Source organism: Rhodamnia argentea, chromosome 7, assembly GCF_020921035.1.
Source record: "Rhodamnia argentea isolate NSW1041297 chromosome 7, ASM2092103v1, whole genome shotgun sequence".
In the NCBI taxonomy this organism is placed as follows: Eukaryota; Viridiplantae; Streptophyta; class Magnoliopsida; order Myrtales; family Myrtaceae; genus Rhodamnia; species Rhodamnia argentea.
The window spans coordinates 13,551,671-13,573,792 of record NC_063156.1 but is presented as its reverse complement, the minus strand read 5'-3'; the positions used below and the strand labels follow the sequence as shown (position 1 = coordinate 13,573,792).

The window sequence follows — 22,122 nt, the reverse complement described above, 5'->3', positions numbered from 1 at the left end:
GACCGAATTGGCACCAATGCAAGAGATTTAAGACTAAATTGGTACTAAAAAAGGGTTAGGACTAAATTGGCACCAATACAATAGCTTTAAGACTTTTTTTGACACTTTTCCTGCTAACTTTCCATGCCAATTCTGCATTACTAATTCCTGGCCACTAACTATGAACCAGCTTCTCTCTGCTTGTCTAGGAATTGGTCCTTGAGGTTTGTCATGATTCGGGTATTTGAACAACTATTGAAATACAAAACACCGAAATTCACCTCAGAAGCTGATCAAGCATCATTATCCGTACTTCAGTTCATGGCCAGCTTCAATCCTTGTCGATGAGGTTTATAAACTTCTCTAGGGCATCATAATGGCTACTGCTTATTACCTAATTCAAGGTCAATTAATAGCAGGCCCCACCAGGAAATGGCGGCGGCATGTACTCGCATATCCCGATTTAGACTAACACGATTGTTACGAATTGTAAAAGGGTCGATCAACAAGGAACTTCAAGGCGGGACGAGTCAACTGAATAAGTGGGAAACTTCAATCCTGCACTCCCTCCTTTCCAATCCAAAGAGCTATTCTCGTTTGCTTTCTGAACACGCATTCAAAATAATGCCCCAAACGTGACAAGCAAACCCAAGAAAATTAGACCTATTAGCTCGATGTAACCTGGCAAATCTAAAGACAAGAAGGCAAAGAAAGAAGATTGTAAACAAGATTCCGCTTACAACTCTGGTTATCTATCGTTCTAGAACAATGAACAAACCTGAAGGTCTACAAGTCGACCAAGCTATTCAGCAGTTTCTCCGAGTAAAAGTACCTTTGTGATAACATCGGACATCCCATTAGCATAAGGGAAAAAGTGTCCATGTTCGGGCAGCTCGTGATATTGAATCCACGGGAGTTGCTGGGAGATGAAACGCTGCATCGTGACAGGCACCAACATATCATCATCCCCTTGCCACACATGGACAGTACCTTCATTGTTAGGGAACGGGTTTTCTAGATCCATGGGAGTAAATTCCGGCATACCAAATGCGATCATCAAGTCACGGTGAATGGACTCAAACTCTCCTTGTTGTCCGATCTCAGCCTAAAAAGAAAATTCAGATGATGATATCATTGGACTAGGCAATGAGGGGACCAATTGAAAATAAGGAGAGAAGGATAGACAAGTTACGCAGAAGTGATAACAGAAGATGATAAATTATGTCCACCCCATTCCAGGTGAAATGGAGAGAAAGGTTGCTTGCCAATTAAGTTTTACATTCTCCAGGGGAATTCATCAGAGAACAAATCTGGCATAAAACAATGTTACTTTCAAGCTCCATCGAGCCAGATGCTTTGTAATAAACTGACTTCATTTTTTGTGATAAAGACAAAGGAGTCGGTAGATATTAGCCGATTCCAAGGACGAAGATCATTCTCCAGCCTGAGACGACAGGCATGACTCCCTAACTGCGCCACTTCTAAACAGACTTTTAGCTATGACCTTCTTACTCCTTAAACCAAGCCAAGGAACATATAAAGAAGGCAGAAGTTCAACAATAAAAAAAAAAGGAATTTGAAAAGGTGTCACTCAAATCGAAAACCGAAAAAAAAAATCAGGGAAATTGTCAACAATACCAACCTCATAAACTAAACTAGTGCTATATTCCAAATTACAGTTACAAAGTCTAAGATGGATATTCCAAGAAAGATTTCAAAAAATGAAGTTGCTCATTTTTCCAATGACTTGTAAAGAAAAAAGAGAATATTTTATCAAGAACTAAGAAATCAATACTAATAACAATTAGTAGGCCATACATACCGGATCTTCTCTCGTACATTGGGCAAAGATTTTTTTGTCTGTGGGAGAGAGAACATCAGTACTACGAATTGCGTAACTTGAACAAGGGAACAATTTCTGGGTGTTCCACCAATATGTAAGCCAGGGGGTGTAGTGAGCAACACGAAGTGCCCATTGATCCCTCTGAAGCAATCGGTTATAAGCTTCAGAAGACATATTTGCAGGAAAACCAGACCACCAGTAGTTGATAGACGGAGCTAGTAGTGCTGCTCCTGCTAGCCTGTGGCATCAAAGATCTCCCTCGTATTGGTAGACAAAAGACAAACAATTACATAATGCACTAACATGCAGAACGAAAATCTTGGTTCTCTTTACACAAATATATGCTCGCACGTTTTCATACATGACCAAAACAAGGAAAATTAGTAAGAAACTCTTCGTGGTTACAACAAATTATATATGATCTCCAGATTTCGAGACAAGAAGAATGGGCTAGCGAATACTCTCACACAGGTTACATGGAATAAGTCTCTCATATAGTTGATTCCGCATTCCTCACAATTACTAGTAAGATATGCATTCACTCAGATAAACTCATTGCAACAATTGTACCTGTGAGGAATGTACTTGAGGCAGCTCCACACAATCTGGCCACCCATGGAAAAGCCAATGAGGTAAAATTTTGAGCCAAGTCCCAGCTGATCAGCAAGTTCTTCTATGTCTAGAGCAATGCTTTTCATGGTTCGTTTTGGATCAGGATCACTCTGTCCATAGCCAGGTCGATCGAAAGACACTATGTAGACCCCTAGATCATCGATGACTTTCTGGATGAGAACACCACGAATTAATGAATAGTACAATTGAAGACACTGCATTAAAGAATGTACGCACATTCCACATCAAAGCAAAGTCTTTAAGCACCTGAGATAAAGTCGTTGCAACACCAGCATCATGCCTACAACCATCAAGACCGTGTACATAAACAATTTTAAAATTCGCAACATCTTTTTGAGCACCATGCTCCTTATATGCCAAATGCCTCCCATCTCTAAGCTTTATTCTTGGTGCAGTAACAGGAGGCCCGCCAGGATAACCAGGTATTTTAGGTTGAGGAGGTTGGATAGCTTGATAAGCCCAGGCAAGGAACCCAGTGAATGAAACCAGTAGTAGTTTCTGGAAGATCCCTGCAATGATGAGTGCATATAACCATTACACTGTATTAGCAACCACAGATAGCAGATGGAAAAAGAGTCAAACAAACTCGAGAGATGCATGAATTCCATTGAGCAAAAACACATTAACATGTCTAAGATAAGTTCCATGAATGGCAGTTACTCGTTGTAAATAATTCTTAGTAACCTTTTAAAACAGAGAATTACACGAAAAGTAAGAAAGTCAATATCCTTAAGCTAACACTAGTGGAGTTTTTCACTTTCCCAATGAAATAGTTGTTTGGTCAAGAACATGTGAATTTCCATCCCGCGATATACATGGACAGGTTCAAAGTCATGGAAGTGTTACTATCACTTCAAACCTGGCGGAGTGAAACCCGACGAAATCAAGAATACACCAGGCGTTTCGCAGCACAGACGTTGATATTTCCAAATAGTCAAAAGCTCAATCAACCATTATGTACTTCAAATCAACAAGAGCTACATATCTTGCCATATAACATAAGGTATCCTCCCATCAGAATTTACATCTACCAAGGCCCAAGATTTTCGACAAGCCAGTAGCAAACTGATCGCCCAAACACTAAATCTGTGAATGCTGCAGACCTTGTGACCTTTGCTCAAACACCATTACAGGTATTCAAGTTCAAACACACACCACCACCACACCCCCCCGGGAATTACAGCCCGGAAAAAAGAAAGATCTGCCCACATCAGACGCACCCAAGAAAATCAACGGAAAGCACTTGAGTCAAACTTCTCGAAACGATACAAACAGAGCCCCAAGGCACCCACCCAAGTGAAGATCCGCGAAGTCGAAAGGGGGTATCGAAGTTTATCGACAAAGAAAGAACGGAGACGCGACACCTGAAGGGAGGCGAAAGGAGCTGGGCTTGGATTTCCGCGTGTGAGCTCTCGCCGCAGCTGCCGAGATCTTCCTGCTCGTCGCTCCCGCCATTATTTTTCCGTTGATGCTCGAAGAGAGCGAGAGAGAGAGTGTGTGTGTTCTTCAGAAACTCCGCCACTGGGTCGAAGGCTGACGGTTCGAGCTTGAGATCTGAGAAGTGAAGCGAACGTGCAAGAAGAAGAGGAGGTATTCGCGAAGGACCCAAGACAATTCTGAAGTCGAATCCATTTCCGGCAGACAGCGGTCAAAAAAGCATCCGACAGATTCCGTCGAGTCGAACTGGTTAAAATGGTCGGATTTTGGAATGGAAATAGTTCTCCAAAATTGATATTAGCCCTTATATTTATCATCTTTGCTAGTAAAAATGTTTTCATTAGTCTTTATAAGAATGGTTAATACTATAAAAAAAAACCTTAAACTGATACATCTATCCCAAACTATTTTTTTTAATCACAATAAACTTTAAACTTCATAATCGTGACCCTTTGACACTACCTTTCAAATCTATTAAAAGAAATAGGGAAATTTTCAAATACGGGCATCAAGTGTCCTTATTTTTTTAATAAGAATTTAAAGTGAATCTTATTTCAAATAAGGGTTTGAAGTGCCCTCATTTTCTCAAAGAAAGACATGAAATAGACATTATTTCAAATAAATGCCTAAAATAGCCATATCGGCCTCAAGAAAGGGGCCGACTCACCTATTGGTTAGGATGTTTTCATCATTTTTTATGTTATTTCCTTTTTTTTATTTTTTTAATTAAAAAAAAAAAAGCTAAAAGTTTAAGAAAGAAGAAGTAGAAGAAACACGGGCGAGAGGGCTAGAGTGGGGCGGCGGCAAGGGCGAGCAACCCCGTCAACCGGGGGCAGCAACCCCGTCGACCGGAGGAGAGGGCCCGGCCTTTGCCAAGATTTGGGAGAGGGTTGCGCCCCTTGCCGGCGCCTCACAGGCCTTGTGTGCTTCCTTTTTTTTATTGTTTTAAATTTTTTAAATTTTCAATTTAATTTAACTATAAATTAAGTTAAAGTTGTATTTTGACGAAAATGCTCCCGATCGACCGTAGTATTTAGTTGGCTAACCAGCCAATGAGGCCATGCCCTTATTTGAAACAATCATAACCACTTTAAATTCTTATTTAAAACTGTCATGCGATTTCATGTACTTATTTGAAATAATGACTACTTCAAATGCTTATTTGAGCAAATGAGAGCACTTAGAACTCTTATTTGAAATTTTCCTAAAGAAATATAACAGTTTTTACTTCTGCAACACTCTTTCAACTATATTCAAAAGAATCATAAATTTCTATAGTCAAGAAATTTCGACGTACGTTAACATTCACGGAAATAGAATGAGGAGCGCCATCTTAATCCCCCGTGACGGCCGATAGAGTAGACAATTTCAGGACATGACTGCCACGTCATCATGATTGCCACGATGGACATAGGTTTTGTGTATGCTGGACCAGTCTCTATGACATTAGGAACCTCATCCACACCAAAAGAACTAGTAGGCCGCCCCGCTCTACTTGATTTGAGAGCTAGAGGCAGAATTCGAAAATTAGACCATATGGAACAGACAACCTAACACGTAGTTTTGTACGAGGGATTAGGAGGGAAGAAAAGGGGTCGCAAAACACGATTTTGTTCGGACGAAAGAAAGGATTAGGAGAGATCGGCAAAGTCGTTTCTAAGGCCACATGGTGCGACGCCAGTGGCCACCGATGCCTGACACACAGGAGTCATCAGCCGGCCAATGCTCGACGGCCGTCGGTTTTTCTATTTTTTCTATTTGTTTGTGAAGATTACATATGTTTGTGGGACAATGTCATCACTAGTTTCAGTATTTTTTTCAACTTGTTCAATATCGTTCTATAATTTTTTTCCACAAATGTGGTGCCTTGAACTATAAATTATTTTTTTCGAATCCATTAATAGTGCAAATGAAAATGTGGACAATCGCTGCCCGAAGGTCGCAACTACCCCGACGACAGCAAGCGGAGTTTTTAGACTAGATCTAGCTCGCCTAGGGTAAATCAGAAGAACCGCAAAAGAAGCTCAAGACAGCACAACGATTCCACAAGAACAAAGCTTTGTCCATACCAATCTGTAGACCTTTCATTCTTTAACCAAATGGATGATTGCAATGCAATCTTACTTACCTTATGTCCAGTGTGCTTCAATCGATTAAATGGTTTAATTACATTGTTAAAATAGTTAAGAAATTTTAATTGTTGCTGTATTCAATGTTTTTAAGTCTTATCCTTTTTTCCTTCTACCGTCTTTTCATTAAATTTAAAAGAATTTTGTTTCTTTCATCTTGACCCTTTTAAAAAATTTCAAATTCTCTTCTGATGTGGTGCTTGGTGGGTACTGCATGGGCACCTTGTGTCTTAAGAAAATAATAGAAGAGGACATGTAAACATTTTTCGTTATTCAAATTTTACGAAATTAACGAAATGGCTTGATTGTATCAAATTGATAATTTTTAGGATTTAATTACACTCTTCAATATTTTTAAGACTTAATTACATTTTCCCAAAAAAAAAATTGGACTTCTGGTACATTTATTTCTTAATTCTTCGAAACCTATTTCATGCGCAGGATACTTGAATGGATATATGACGAGTTAAAGCCATCTACATCAAAATGATAGACCCATTTTCTATGCTATTAATAGGATCAATTTTAACAAGTCACATACTCAAATTTCAAAAATATAAAAAGAAAGAAAGAAACTTCACGATCAAATTAGCAATAAAATAAAATAATATAGAGAGATGAAATCTGAAATCTAAATGCTTTATTTTATATTGGAAAGCTAAGAACTTGTGTTTCTTGTGAATATAAGTCATTGAAATTTTGTCCAATAAATTTCTTAAATTTCTACATCCATTGAAGGAGTAGTTTATAGGGTGTGCAATTGGACCACTGGAAAAAGCCAGTCTAATTCTTTGTTCCGAGTGAAGACCCATCCGAGAATCAGTTTTTAGCTACAATAAAAAAAAAAAACTAATTTTTCTAGATTGAGTCTAACTCATCCTCACCTCATTTGTTTTTTCTCCATTCTTTATTGCCCCTTTCTCTATTCTTTGGAGCAATATCTTTATGTATGAATGGGGAAAAGAGTTTTATAATTTTTTATTTATGTTATGTGCTTGAACTTTTTATCGTATATTATTGTATTGTGACTATGTGTTTGGCGGATACAGATTTATGTTGTGCATCTTTTACTTTGAACCGTTTTGTTGCTCATATTATTTTAATGTCAAATTGAAATAAAAAGAGAAAAATAAAAAAAATAAATTCTCGAGTAGACCCCGAAATCGGATTGAAAAAACAATGTAGATTTCATAACTGATTCCAGAAAAATAGGATAGGTTCTAGATTTCAAAAACTGTGAATCAATTATAACAGGGTAGGTTGCATGTTCCGGGTATGGAACCTACCTACCCTAGAACCGATCACCCCTAATAGTTTCCCATATGAGAGCTATTTTACCACATTATAAGTTCAATGGTTTCAACAAATCCTTTATAACACCTCATCTTGGTTCAGATTTAGAATGACCCTCCTCAACGGTTTGGGTAACCATAAATCCTATATCTTTTTAGATATATTACCTTTGCAATAAAAGAAAACAATAAATAAAAAAAATTCAAAAAAATTTAAAATATTATTAGATATGTCCACGTCGGTGCCGCTTATGCCATGTAAGACAATCGGCGTCCACATAAGCGATTTTTGGTTAAAATTAGCTGGATTGACTCAATTGGTAAAACGTGAAAATATTTAAGACTCAATTGGTATGATTAAAAGATCTAAGATTGAATTAACAAAAGTGCAATAAGTCAATTTTCCCTTAGTTGAATTGCAGAATGCTCCTCAATCAGTCGGATTCATCTAGTGGGGCACATGCACGCCACGTGCTCGCAGATAATAGGAAGATAGATCAAGTCAAGAAGGAGGCAATTTGAGGGAGCAATGTCCTAATAAAGCTTTACAAAAACTATTTTTTCGGCCACATGATTGGAGTCTTCAATCTTCGGTTCGCAGCACGTCGGGCGTTCTGTTTTGCTTCTCTTTGGTCTCGAATTTGCAGTGAAGTTGTGGCCTTTGTTTATTTAAGCTGATCATCTTTTCATCGTTGTACTCTATAAATTATAGGATCGACGGAAGTAGAGGCGTTATGGGTGAATTTTACAGCTTGTCATGGCTGAATTTTCTAACAAGGTACTAAGTTCAGGTCGGGTATTAATTAAGACAGAAGTTTCTTCTCATCGTAAAAAAACACCAATTCTTAGTTGATATCTAGATCTCGCTTCCGTCAAGTTTCCGTCCAACGAAAAAATGGAGAAAATAAAGAAAGACGATGGGGAATGACACGCGAGGGGGAGAGAGAGAGAGATGTACACGTTAAAAGATACCTCGGTTCGTCAACTATATCATTAGATGGAAAATTTAAAGGATAGATTTGGGTACCGACCGGAAATTGGTAATTTTTTTTTTTTTTAGGCGGACAAAAGTAATGTGCAAGAATTGAAAGATGTGCTAAAGTATTTGGATCAAGATTAGGAACCGGTTTCAAGTGATGGGCCAGGCCAGTTCAGGCCTCTGTGAGGTACTGGGCTCGAATAAGTAATGGGCCCCCCGTCACTTGCCATCACATTACATATTAGAAGCACCAACTCAAATTAAAATGAATCTACCGACCAAATAAAAAAAAGTTAAAATGAATCGAAAAATATTTTTAGTCTTGGGGATATTCGTATATCTTCGTCGCTGTCCACACCGGTATGTTGCTGTCGCCACCGCTTGTCAATGGGACGAGGCCATGATCGCCATATGCCGCACCGAGTGGTCGCTATTAACATCCACCAGGTTGTCGTCGTTGTCAACCGTGCTCGAGCTTCCGACCATCCCTCTCGATTCTCGACCTCCGAAAGTGGTCGCCACCTCAAGTCCAAGGTATGATCACTGATCCGGAACCTTGACCTCAAAACGAAGGTTGGCCCGAGGTCACGAGACCTTGAATTTGAGATTTGCTCCTCGAGTCCAAGGACTCTTTAACCTCGACAGAGGTCACAGGCCTCAAATTGGGGGCCTTTGCCTCGACCAACTGTAGAGATAGCAGAGAGCAAGAGTGGGCGTTGGTGGTTATTGTTACTATATTTAAATGTTAAATCACGTAAGTTGTCTAACGATTAAATTTTTAAAATAGTGCAATAGTTCCATTGGTAGTAGGCCCCGTTATTTGCCCTCCTCATTGTACATTTCTATTGTTAGTCTTAAGCTCGAAATATGATCTACGCATGAATGAAAGTGTTAATCTAACAGCTTAAGTTTTTAAAATTTGATGAAGGTCCCGCAAATTATTACGGTGATGGTCACCTAGGAGGTTGGCGGTGGTGGTCACACCTATTGGTAAAAGGTTCGCAACGGCGGTGATGCGATGGTGGTTGATTATGGGGGTTTGGTGGCAGCAGTAATGGGCAGACGAGGCAGCGACGGTGGATTTATAGATCGATTCCGAATCTTACCAGCTGAGCCAACCCACTTTAGCTTCGCCAATGTATTTAAAGGAAGTCTAACATTGAACTATATATATGGACCCAATCCTTGCTTTGAACGATTAAGAAAGAGGAAAATGGAACTTGAAAGGCCTATTTGTCCGACAGTGATTAGCTGTCTTGGAGGGTTACGTGGATGGACGGTCAAAGGGGCATATGAGTCGTGACGCGAGAAGTTGTCGTGTCCGATTGTGGGGTTGATGTCATGTTAACGTTGTCGTTTTTCCTTTTTCTTTTTCATTGGATTAATTATAGCATATTTTTCTTATGTATGATTTTCTTTTTTTTTTCTTTTTATATATTCTCTATTGTTCTCCTTTATTTTTTGTATCACTAACACATAGATCCTCGTTTGACTTTCAGCATCCAAATCTTCTGATGACGTTATCCGACCTCTCCCATTAGATCCTCCTCCACAGACACCCACAGAATCTCAATGAAAAGCCTCCTTTCTTATCTTGAAAAGAAACATTTTGTTATTAAAAGGAAAAAAGAAGAAGAGGCATTTATGTCGAGCAACATAAGAAATTTATTATTCTCAACTTACACTAATTAGCTCTGATTTCCTGGAAGATTTATATGTGTGCTATTGGTAATTTGAAGGGCAAGATGTTTTCTTCAAATGGGTTTGGGAGGATCTTCTGTGAATAGAAGACAGTGGTTTCAGAAGCTTGATCTCATATATTTGTTTGAGCTGGCTGGGTCCATGCAATGCTTGATCTCTTTCTTCAAGAATCATCATTGAGTTGCGTCTTCAGATATTCAATCAAATGATAATTCACTTCAAGATTTGCTTTTCTTCACCAAATTGTGTGTGTGTGTGTGTGAGAGAGAGAGAGAGAGAGAGAGAGAGAGAGAGAGAGATCTCCCATTGATGACTAATATTTCCACATATTTCACTATGAACCATGGTCTGGCAAAATATTTCTTATCTATTGACCCCCCCACCCAAAAAACCCAAAAGGAAAGAGGAAGAGGAAGAGAGAGAGAGAGAGATGCTAAGACAGACAAGGGAAGACAAGGACTGAATACTAGAAAAATCTACAGCTACATAAGAAGATACTGCTTCTCCTGGTCCTGCTGCTACAGTCCCTACATAACTGAAACTAGAACTAACACTGTTGCTGGGCAAAATATTACTCCAAAAAAAGAAAAAGGGAGGGTGACAATTCAGTCTATCTAACTAGGGTTATCATCAAGCTCCTCCTTTTTTCTTTTTTTTGGCTTAGTGGCTCTTCTTGATCATGATGGTGATGGATAGGCTCAGGGTTTGCTGGTCTTGGTAGGATTTGTTGAGGAAGATGAGCAGAGGTTGAGGTCTGGAATGGTTGTGGCAGCGCCACCATTCGGGTCGTTGCTTGATTTGGGGGATTTGGAGAGCTTCTGCTTCAGCTCAGAGAGGAGGGCTTGATTCTCCTGGTTCAGGAGCTGGGCTTTCCTCCTCAGCCTCTCGTTCTCCTTCATGATGTAGCAGTTTTGCAAGTAGAGCTTTGAGTTCAGCCTCTCCATTCTCGGCTCTGCGATCGAAAAACAGAGTAATCTTCAAGTTAGATGGCAGTAACGTAAAACCCCACAGGATTTGGCTCTGCTCTAAAGAAAAATCACTTCTTTATCTTACATGCAACATGATAAATGCCATAACTTCAAAATTCACATTTCTACTTCGATGGTGAATACATCGTTGACTGTTTAAACTGATTCTGTAAAGCAGGGGACTCGGGGTTTACATCCGACCAAATGAGAACGATATGCACTTCCACTTCATTCTCACGGAAAATAAACAAACAGCAAGCACGCCCAGATGGAGAAAACTGATTTTCAAGATGCTATCCACATGTCATGTTTGCGGTATGGAACCGAAGAGCTGTTTCATCAGAAAGTGTGCTCCTTTTCCCCCCAGCACAGAGGAAAGCAAGAACGACTAACGAGACACCCCTTCACTGAAAAGCCCAAGCGGTCCTGCTTTCTTCAGGGCACGTCACACATGAATGGCTATACCAAACATTTCTTTGCGGAAAAGTAAAAAAACAAGAAACAGAGGAAAAACTGAAGTTCGATCAGAGAGAGAGAGAGAGACAGGGGGTGGGGTTTCGTCTCTTTATGTTTCCGAGAAAGATCGTCACCTTTTCTTGAGGCGGTTAGAGAGAGACAGGGAGGAGGATTTGTAAGAATCAGCAGCTCCAGTGGGTAAAGCAAGGACTTGGAGTTTTTGGCTGATGAGGGACAAAATGGAAGGAGGAGGCTGCAAACGTATATATAGAGTTTGAAAAGCTGCAGGGCCATTATGCAGAGAGAAAAGAAGCATGAACTCATGAACCGTGAACAGGCCTCTCTCTCTCTTCTTCCTCTTCTTCTTCCCCTCTCTCTCTCTCTCTCTCTCTGAGGTGTTCTGTTCTCTGACAGAACAATCATGGATGTGTAAGCATGGAAGGCGGCCGGTTAGAGGAGAGGATTTAATGGCGGGTTTGGAACGATGATGAGGAATAAGATATGGTGTCATGTGAGTTATGATGGCGGTGGAACTTTCAAACCCACCCGCCAAACACACTACCGAACATGATTATAATACAAATAAACAATCCAATTTCTGAAAAATACGTTTTTCTTTTTGTTTCTTTGTACTAATTTTGACAATATTTGTCCCAACACTAATTAAAATTTAGGAGTCTACACACACATGAATATATTTGTACTTTATATATATATTTCTTGTATTACGATTACTATAGTCCATCATGGAAAAAGTTAAATTGTCGATGTTGGCAATTGCTCCTAACCCATCAAAAGAAAAAGATTTTGTATAAGAAAAATTGCATAAATCCGATATTCAAATTTTGATTAGATAACTAACGACTCATTAGTTTTCGATCCGTATAACTATAATATGATTAAAGAGCATATGTACCCGATACGTATAGAGATAATTATACTTATAGGAAGGGTATTTTTGGGAGAATAAAGTGAGAATTATGGGAATTTTGTTTGGTTTTGATAATGAAACAAAGAAGGGAAAAAAAAAAAAGAAGAAGAAGGGGAAAATGATGGTGGGCTAGGGCCGTCATAAGATTCGCAATGATGGTTTGGATTGGTTCGAACCATCATCACACTCTTCCTCCTTCTTCTCATCAATTACACTCTTTTGTTTTTATTTGCTATTTATGTGTATGACAAAGCAGATAATTTTGGGAGATTTTCCCCCATCGATTTCTTCCTCTTTTTTTTTTGTTTTCGCAGATCTTTCGCGTTATAATGTCTTGGTGTTGGGAACTGTTGATGATAATAATGGTCTTCCTCTTGCCATGATTCTTGTTGAAAAAACAAAACGATGGATTTGAAGTTTGATGGACGGAGAGTCCTATTTTTTCCGAGAAAATATTTCTACCTATGTACAATCTGTTGTTGGGAGGGATGCGCGAAAGATTTTTCAAGGGCTAAATTTGATTCTAAACAAAAAGAAGAGAGAGAGAGAGAGAGAGAGAGAGAGAGAGAGAGAGAGAGAGGCTAAATTGAATCTTGAGACTTCCGTGAAGTTGCATGCTATTAACTATGTTTGGTTGAGACGACACTAATGAATATCTTGTGGTAGATATATCAATTATTGTCTTTAATATCATAATCCCTGCGAAATTTGTTTAAATATAGGTAATTTGGTTTACTAATTTGCTTATTAAGGCAGTTAATCAAACGATTCACATCAAGATTTAGTTTAACGGAATGATAAATGCGTCGTAACTCTAGCATGAGGGTTTACATGGTGAAAAATTAGAGAGACGATACCGAAGCTAGATGAAATGTTAATGGAAAATTGAATTGGAAGGAAATTCAATTAAATGGTGATTCCAATATCTTTGTTTGATGAATCGTGGCAATCGAATGAAATGGAAGTACTTGCATTTTGTTGGAGGACAAAATGTTGTGAAGATAGAATTATGCAAGAATTTGCTAACCAAATTTAATTTATAGTGTACTTGTATAAGAAAAGTACTAATTCATTCATAGATCTTTTTGCACCTGTACTAATTGAGTCAATCCGGCCAATTGTATTTTGTTGTAAGACAAAAACTTACTTCTTTTAGTTTTTGCTATGGGCAAGCGAGGGTCGCCTATTGTGGGCAAGTGCATCACGACCATCGCCAGTGCTGGGTGAGGCTATGCCTTCGCCGCCCATTAGGGCGAGGGCTCGCACGGTCCCTCTCCTGTAGCCCTTGTCGACCCTTTGGCTAAAACATAAAAAAAATAAAGAATAGAGAAGATAAGAAAAAATAAAAAAAATAATTTCAACAATTATTAAAATATGTCAACATCAACGTTGATTATATCAAGTCAATAGCCGGCTTCCAATTTTTAGCCAAAATTGGTTAGTTGAACTCAATTAGTACCAATGCAAAAAGGTTTAAAATTGAATTAATACTAATTTAGGAGGCTTAAAACTTTTTTGGTATTTTTTCCCTTGCATAAAAGATACAATTTATAACATTATAATATGTAAAGTCAAACAATATCATTTATGTGCAGATAGTATAAATATTTTTAAACATAATTCGGAGTTGCTAATAATTCAACAGTAATCATAATGCTCATTACTTATAACGTCATGATGATAAATTGAAATTCTTCATTATCTATTAAATGTTATTATATAATTATCCGATAAAAAATAAATTTATTTTCACATAGTACAATAATTAATATTTCCTAATTTTAATTTAAAATAATTATTGGATATTAACCATATTTTTAATGTTAGCTCATTAAAAATAATTTAGAATTGTTGAATTCCTTATTCCGTCGAGAGGTGGAATGGGCATTCGATCCAATTCCAACCAAACGCTAGGTTAGATTATATTATTACTTTGCGCGTGTGATACACGCGCAAACTTCCAAAGCCAACAGAGTGGGCACTAGGAGATTTTGGTGGCTGAGAAGCGTTTTTCCTTTCGTTTTTTTTCCCCCTTTTTTGACCCTTTCTTTTATGGAAAATTATTTGAATTTCTTAATAACAATAGGAAAGGTTATTCAAATTCTCGAAAAAACTCCAAAGATCTACCCTTTTGATGCGGTTGGAGCTTATCGCTAGAAAATGTCTAGCAATCTCATCCGCCCTTGATTTGAAAGTTGGTGAGAAAGTCGATGGTTCGAATCTCTACCTTTGAAGAAGCAGGGTTGTGCAACATGCACATGGCACATAATGTACACCGTGTGGTTTGTATAGTAGTATATGATAGTATAGCACCGGATAAAAAAAAAAACTACCTCGAATCAAAACTCAATAACACCTCTCGTGTAAAAAAGCATTTCACAATACCATTCAACTCATAGTTATAGAGAACATAATAATTATCACTTTAAGAATCAATCATGAGTTTAATACTCTATATGTTTTATCAAATAATTATTTATTTTTAATAACTTGTTACAACTATCATCAAAAGTTAGTCGTATCATATGCAACTATATTTAAAAGAAAAACGATATGTAATTATCACTTTCATAACTAATCGTAAGTGTGTGTGTGTCAAAGATATCGTAAATTTAGTACGTAAAAATTTGTTTATTAGTCGAAAATGGATTAAAAGTTGACCATATAATATGGGATAAAATTATAACAATTATTTTATTAGTACATTATTATGGTAGGATTGAGCGAGTAGTTATAAAACGATTACATAATTAAAATACTCACTATTATACTTCAAATCAATCAAACCTAATAGTAAGTAACTAAGACTATGCTGATTATTATTTTATGGATAATTTTTAGAGTGAATAATTAGATATTATCAAATTAACATAATATATTTCATTAATTACTTAATCTCTAGTATTTTGTCTATAATTATAATAATGACATTAATCATACAATATGCGACTGTAACCATAATTAATGATATCATTAACAAATAAAAGGAACAAATTTAGTTTTAAGTTATTTAAATTTCAACTATATAATGCAATCTAACAGTGTTGGAGTGAGTGGGAGAAAAGAGACAATACTACTTTGTCGACATATAGCTACATATCACAGCCAGAAACTAGTTGTTATTGCACAAGGGGGTCGCGGCAAAAATGCCATTATAGTTTTTTACTGCAGTTGGAACCCGCTGTAATGACCATCCATGCAAGTAAATGTTCTAACAGATCTATATCGTATTAGTTATCATCGCTATCAGACATATCTCGAGACGAAAAAAATGAACATTCCTATCAAATATTGACGTGATTGAACAAATTTCCATCCAATAGGGATCTCTTCACTAGCCAATACATTAAAAGTCCACAAAATACCTTCATAGAGTCCCCCCTCCTTTTCACCAATTGATGCTCTTTTGAATTTTCGTGATTGCAATCATAGTTATTGGCTGTGGATGAGAAACCATACAAGGCCATACGTTTTGGTCACATGTATGGGGGGGTGGTGGTGAGTGAAATAATGGGGTGAGGGGTTGGATGATGAGTTGGGGCTGGACCAAACTCATGGGTCATGAGTAGCTTCTTAACGTGGAACATCATGGCTCACACAAACGGCCGTTTGTTTTTGTCTTCTTTGTCTCTCTCTTCTTCTTCTTCTTCTTTTTAATTTTTTTAATTTTTTTTAATTTTTTTGAGATTGTCAAAATAATTTAAATTTAAAAAAAAAGTGAATTCTTTTGGCTGCTCTGATGGAGCTGGTTCGCGTCCTTCATGTACGGGACTTATTGTTGCATCGACGTAATTATTTGCCCCTTCACCTTTTATTCGGGAAAATTAAGACTTAAACTTATTGTATCAATATAAGTTCCGGTCTAAACTTTCAAATTTTTTCAATTTAGAATTAATTTGTTCGAGTTCCCGTGTATTTTCACTGGAAATCGCTTACATTGCGGTATATCACGTAGGACGGCCAATGACGATCAGACCCCCAAATCCGTCGTCTCCGATGAAAATTGAATGGAAAGACTACATTAAAATTTCGTATAAATATTTACAAATAAATTGATAAATTAAAAAGTTTGTGTCTTGAGGCATATGTAGAATAAGTTTAAGACTGATTAGGTAATTTATCTCGTGTTTTTTTCTTCCAAGGACATCATATATATGTGTATCTATTAGTGTCCCTTGTGCACGCTTTGACGGTCAACATTGCTTATAAAATGCAAGCATTTTTATTTAAAGAATGCTATTTTCCTAAAATGGGTTCTATTTTGATTTTCAAAATGCTTCAATATTTGCTTTAACTATTTTTAGTGGTCTTAGCTACTGTCCGTCAGACACTTGTTAACAGGACCTAGCATTATTTGATTTCACTAATTTTAGTGGTGGTTAACAAGAACCATTTTTATGTAGTGTTTTGAAATTTCATAGACAAATATCTCTCAATTGCTGAACCATTTCGTGTCTTTTTATTTATGAGAGTGAGGCAACAGAAATGTGAGAAAAAAATCGAAGTAAAGTGTGTAACAAGAATACTAATTTGTCTAAAAATATGTATGGTAAATTTGTATGTTTCGCATTTTTATTGAATTGTACTTCTATAGATATAATCGGGTTAGTAAATTAGTGAAAAGTGTGCATAACATATTTAGATCTCAAATTACCTCAATACAAAAAGTGATCCAATCCAAAATTCAGTTAACTGAGTATAATTTATGTTCCATCTGATTCCATTCGTTAAAAAGGCATCCAGAATTAAACTGCCAACCTATTTCCCTTTTCGATCACTTCATTCTTAATAACCATACGATGTCTTAACTAAAAAAGGGTTAATACCACGAAAAATCCTAAACTAGTACATCCGTGACAAATTTATCCTCTGTTAGTTTTCGTTAAATTTAACCGTCAAATTGTTAAGTTAGATGGTACGTGATAGTTCATGAATGTACAAGTTTAGGAGTTTTACCCTCTGTTTGTCATAGGTGTATCAATTTGGAATTGTTTGTGGTATTAACCTAATTTAACGAAGGGTAAATTTATCACATATGTATCAGTTTAGGATTTTTATAGTAAAAAAAAAGAGTTTGGGGCAAATTTATCACCGGTGTACCTGTTTGGGGTTTTTTGTGGTAAAAAAAATAGTTTAAGATAAATTTATAACAGGTATACTAGTTTGGAGTTTTTCGTAGTATTAACCCTAAGAAAAATTATCAAAACTAGTACACTCGTGTCGTATTTACTTAATTACTTGTCACATCATGAACAATCTCATATTGGTGCACCATGCCATATTTACTCTAAACTAATTTTCATGTCACAATAAATTCCAAATCGATCCATCCATGATAGATATACCCTTTGTTAGCTTCAGTCCAATATTTGTTAAATTTTTTATGTGGAAATACACATGGCAACAGAACTTGAATGGTCGCTGTGTGACATGGATCCAATGTGGAAATTCAACATCAATGGGTGCCTAAACGACAATCTTTTGAGGAAGTTAGATTTGAAGAAAATGGATTGAAATTGAGAAACATGCTAAAATTTATGCTAATTTTGCTATAAAACTTCCACACGTTTTGAAGGTTTGCTAAATTACCTAAATTTTCCCCAATTTTGCCTAAAGATTTTGGTAGATTTGCTATGGGTATATTGATTAGGGACTCTTGGAGAATTGTCCAAAAAGTCTTAAAAATTATTACATTTTGTCAATTTAATCCTAAACCTTTCAATTTTTCCAATTGAGTTGTAAACCTTTTTACATTTTGCAAGTTTTTTTTTTTACTCGTACATTTTGCCGCTTGATCCAACCAATTTTGGCCATAATTCATTGAAGTGGACATGGGTCGTTTTACGTAGCATGGCCGATGCTGAATTTAATAATCTTAAAAAAAGTGATTTTTTTTTTCATTTTTCTTCTTTCTTCTTCCTTTTACCGATGGTCGGCCACTAGCTATGGTCGAGCGGGCTAGGCTCGCGTAGGCGAGGGTTGTCGTCACCTGCCACAGGCGAGGCTCGGACGAACAACGGTAACCCCGGCCTTGGCGAGGCTAATCCTTGCTTGGCCTCGCTCCGGTCGGGGCAAGCCCCGGTGAGGGCTCCCCTCACTAGATCGACGAGGTCGGTCCTTGCCCGAGCTAGGGCAGCCTCGTTGGGCCTCAATAAGGTGCCCGCCTAGCCACGGCCAATGACCAGTCATCAAATAAATAAAGGGAAAAAAAGGAAATAAAAAAAATCTAAAATCTAAAATATTAAAATATTAATAAAATAGTCAACGTTAGCGCCAGCCGTCGGCTGTGGTACATAAGACCACCAACGTCCATATCATCTTTTTCCGGTCAAAATTGGTTGGGTGGACTCTATTGGCAAAGTGTGAAAAAATTTAGGGCTCAATTGGTAAAATTGAAATAAGTTATAACTTTTTTTATAATTTTTCCTTGGGATTTGTGTCCCAAAAATTAGTTTGGGGTAAATGTAACATGAGTGTATTGTTTGAAATTTTGCATGATGGGAAATTTAATTTCAGGATAAATGTGACACTGGTATATAAGTTTGATATTTCTGGTGGTATCAACCCTAAAATAAATTAGGGCAATGGTTGTGTTTTTACGTGAAAGGAAGATAAAATTCCTGATAACTACTTTAAAAAAAAAATTTCCTGATAACTAAATTCTAATAACTAACGTGCTTGAGATATAGACAACAACGCTTTCACGCATATACTACGATAAGAATTCGAAAAAAACCATTATCTACTGTAGTAGCCCAGAGATTGTATCGACATTACCTAAAAATAACTATACCAACTCCACTCGTTTGCAGTAAATTCATGCATATCAGTCATCAAGGAAATTACCCAAAAAGTACTAGATCTATTAAACTTTTGTCAATTTAGTTCTCAGCTTTAAAATTTGATCAATTAAGTCATAAACATTTTTACATTTTGCAAATTGAGTCCATCCAGTCAATTTGGCTAGAAATTGCTAATGTGGTATGACCGACATTGAAGTGGATAATTTTTAATAATATTTTTTGAATTTTTTATTCTTTTTTAAGTTTTCTTTTTTTCTTCTTTGTTTTACCTTTCTTTTCTTGAGCGGCTAGCAAGGGCAAGGAAAAAGAAAGACAAAATGAAAATATTAATAAAAAAATCTGAAAAATGATTGAATATTATTGAAAACTATCCACATTAGTGCTGGCCGTGCCGCGTAGGGCGGCGGGTGTTCACCTCCGTGATTTCTGCTAAAATTGACCGAATATACTCAATTGGCAAAATGTGAAATTGTTTAAAAGCCAATTAGCAAAATTTAATGATTAAAGACTGAAACAATTTTATGACTTTTTGGACGGTTTTTCGTGATCACCAAGCAGTATATGTAATTCAAAAGGCAAATCAGACAACAAACATCCTTCATTATACCTCGGATAACCGCGTTTACCGTTCAAAGACATTTCCCACACACTCCTACGTTCAATAAGTGAAATTACACAAATCTCTGTTCGGCATATCGGGTCTTTGTATGGAACAATGGAGTACCTTTTGCGAAGATTGCAAGCATCGCTCGTAAGTTTGAAAAAAAAGAAATTGGGGGGCGGTACAGTCCTTCCCCAGAGGGAAGGAGAGGGAATGATTATCCCAGCCTAGTAATAATAATAATAATCCTTGAATAGCCCTAGTATATAGACAGTTAAATTTGCTTTAATACCTGCCACATCTCGAACAATAGTTCCCACAAGAAATCTCAATTGGGCATCATGATTTCTTTCTTCTTTCCCTCCTTAAATGCATGGTCAATCTACCATCCAGCTCAACAAAAAAAAATAAATTAATTAATAGATAAAATTTGAGGGATGCCACGCATCATCATCCACCATCGATAGCCTAAGAAATGCAATAATCCGTGTAGGGTGGGGAGGCGAAGGGGGTGATGGGGTCATGCCATGCCCTAATGACCCTTCATCTAATCATTGCCGAAGAGGAAGAAGGGAAGAGATCTAGAGGATAGAGAGAGAGATGATTGCATGAGCCCTAGGGCGAAGAAGATATCTAGTTGACCCACGAGATCTGATTGGACAGCCTTTTCCATATGGGTCAAGATATGACTTTCATGAAAAAAAAAAAAAAAAACACAAATGAAAGATGTGAATCTCATTTCATCTTCTCTTGATTTTCAGGTTTTGGAGTTTTGTTCGTTTGTCCGCACTTCCTTGAACTAGTTCTTCCCATTCTTTTACTTTCTTTTCACAAATTTGAAAATAAAAGAAGTACTTTAAAAGTTTGAAAAAAATTAGGATAAAAGCCATCAAAAATATCAAACTATACTCTCAATTGTGACACATTTACCTCTAACTTTTTTTCTGACGGCACGAAACTCAAACTTGTATCCATATGATGAATTTACCAAAATCATGTAACTTTGTGACATATTTGTCCCAAACTTTTGTAACGCAAAAACGTCGGACATGAATTCAAGTGACATATTTACGCAAAAAATCTCAAACTTAGACTCATGCTACACATTTACCCTCCTCCGTCAATATTTTTTTTTTTTCATTTTTCCCTCCTTCTTTGTGTTTATTGCCACCCTCGTCCCCGCCCTTTCCATCATCATCTCGACCATCACCAAACCAGGGAAGAAAACTTACAAGGAATTAAAAAAAAAAAAGAAAAGGGAAACACAATGATTTGACATATTTTTGCCATATGAGCGCCACGTGAGCACCTATTGCTTTCAGTTGTCTATGTAGGTAGTCACGGAAGATTTTTAGCAGTGTTAGTTAACAGAATTTTGACAAGGGGTGAATGTATCACACAAGTACAAATTTGTGACTTTTGATGTCACAGAAAAAGTTGCGGTAAATGTATCACATAAGAACAAATTTGGAGCTTGTGGTGTCACAAAAAAAAAATATGGTAAATGTGTCAAAATAGACATAGTTTAAGATTTTTTTGTGGCTATTTCCCTAAACTTATGAAAAGTCATATATGCTTAGAGGTACTTAGATATTTCGTGTTGTATAAAAATCCAAGCTATAAGAAAAGAAAAATGATGAATGAAAATCACTCATAAATAGAGAGTTAAGCCTTTATTTAATATCGAACACTTATTTGTTTATGAAGGCGAAATTACTAATAATGTTAAGAGTCGTCATCGTAAAGCAAATCTTTATTCGCGGTACACAAAATAAGTTTTACATGAGACAAATACCTCTTCCATTCGCAGCGGCCCTAGTATTCTACTACTCTAGTAGCACGTATCTATTTCATTGATCATCAATAGTTACTATGCTCATGAGTTGCTCGATGCACACATTGCCCGTGAAAAAAGATATTTTCCATTAGATAAGTACTAGTAAAAACCTATTGAATTGCGTAGTTTGATTTTTCTTACAAATATTAGAGATAGTTGATGCAGCAACGATTTCGATTTTTACAAGGTGTGGCGAGAACATGACATTGTTTCTTCGGCAAAATACAAAAGGGTTTTGCCTGATTAGGTTTTTTTCGTCTAATTAGTTTGAATATAGGCAATTTGGCTAAAGTTTGTAAGTTATATTTAATTTTTTTCCCCACTAATGATGTGTCTGCAATTATAGTTTTTTTCTTAACTTTTCCACCATGGATGAATCTGTAACCCAATTGGCAGCGTCATTAGTTGCAAGGCCCCACACTTTTAGAGACAATGGATTTTCACCTACATCTTTTTCTACTCCCTTTATTTGTTGTAATTGTTTATTTATTAATTTATTAATTTTATTTTTTTTGGGCATGGTACCATTAATC

The 22,122-nt window shown here is 36.8% G+C and overlaps 2 protein-coding genes across 4 annotated transcripts; both read right to left on the bottom strand.

Annotated features, from left to right (window-relative positions):
- Positions 1–526: 526 nt before the first annotated feature.
- LOC115741899 lies at positions 527–10,288 on the bottom strand. Its single transcript, XM_030675914.2, has 7 exons — positions 10,258–10,288; positions 8,732–8,739; positions 3,820–3,927; positions 2,702–2,964; positions 2,393–2,604; positions 1,802–2,060; positions 527–1,084 (listed from the first exon to the last, which is right to left on the bottom strand). Exons 3-7 carry the CDS (start codon positions 3,908–3,910, stop codon positions 782–784), a joined length of 1,128 nt encoding a protein of 375 aa, XP_030531774.1. The 5' UTR covers positions 3,911–3,927; positions 8,732–8,739; positions 10,258–10,288; the 3' UTR covers positions 527–781.
- Positions 10,289–10,326: 38 nt separating this feature from the next.
- LOC115741901 (protein LITTLE ZIPPER 3) lies at positions 10,327–11,845 on the bottom strand. 3 transcript variants are annotated; one of them, XM_048282746.1, is made up of 2 exons: positions 11,071–11,532; positions 10,327–10,945 (listed from the first exon to the last, which is right to left on the bottom strand). In XM_048282746.1, exon 2 carries the CDS (start codon positions 10,935–10,937, stop codon positions 10,692–10,694), a length of 246 nt encoding a protein of 81 aa, XP_048138703.1. In that variant the 5' UTR covers positions 10,938–10,945; positions 11,071–11,532; the 3' UTR covers positions 10,327–10,691. The 3 variants fall into 3 exon arrangements, with proteins under 3 accessions (XP_048138703.1, XP_030531776.1, XP_030531775.1); XM_030675916.2 differs by lacking the exon at positions 11,071–11,532 and adding an exon at positions 11,629–11,845 and having other exon boundaries at positions 10,328–10,945; XM_030675915.2 differs by lacking the exon at positions 11,071–11,532 and adding an exon at positions 11,552–11,841 and having other exon boundaries at positions 10,335–10,945.
- Between the last annotated feature and the right edge of the window lie 10,277 nt (positions 11,846–22,122).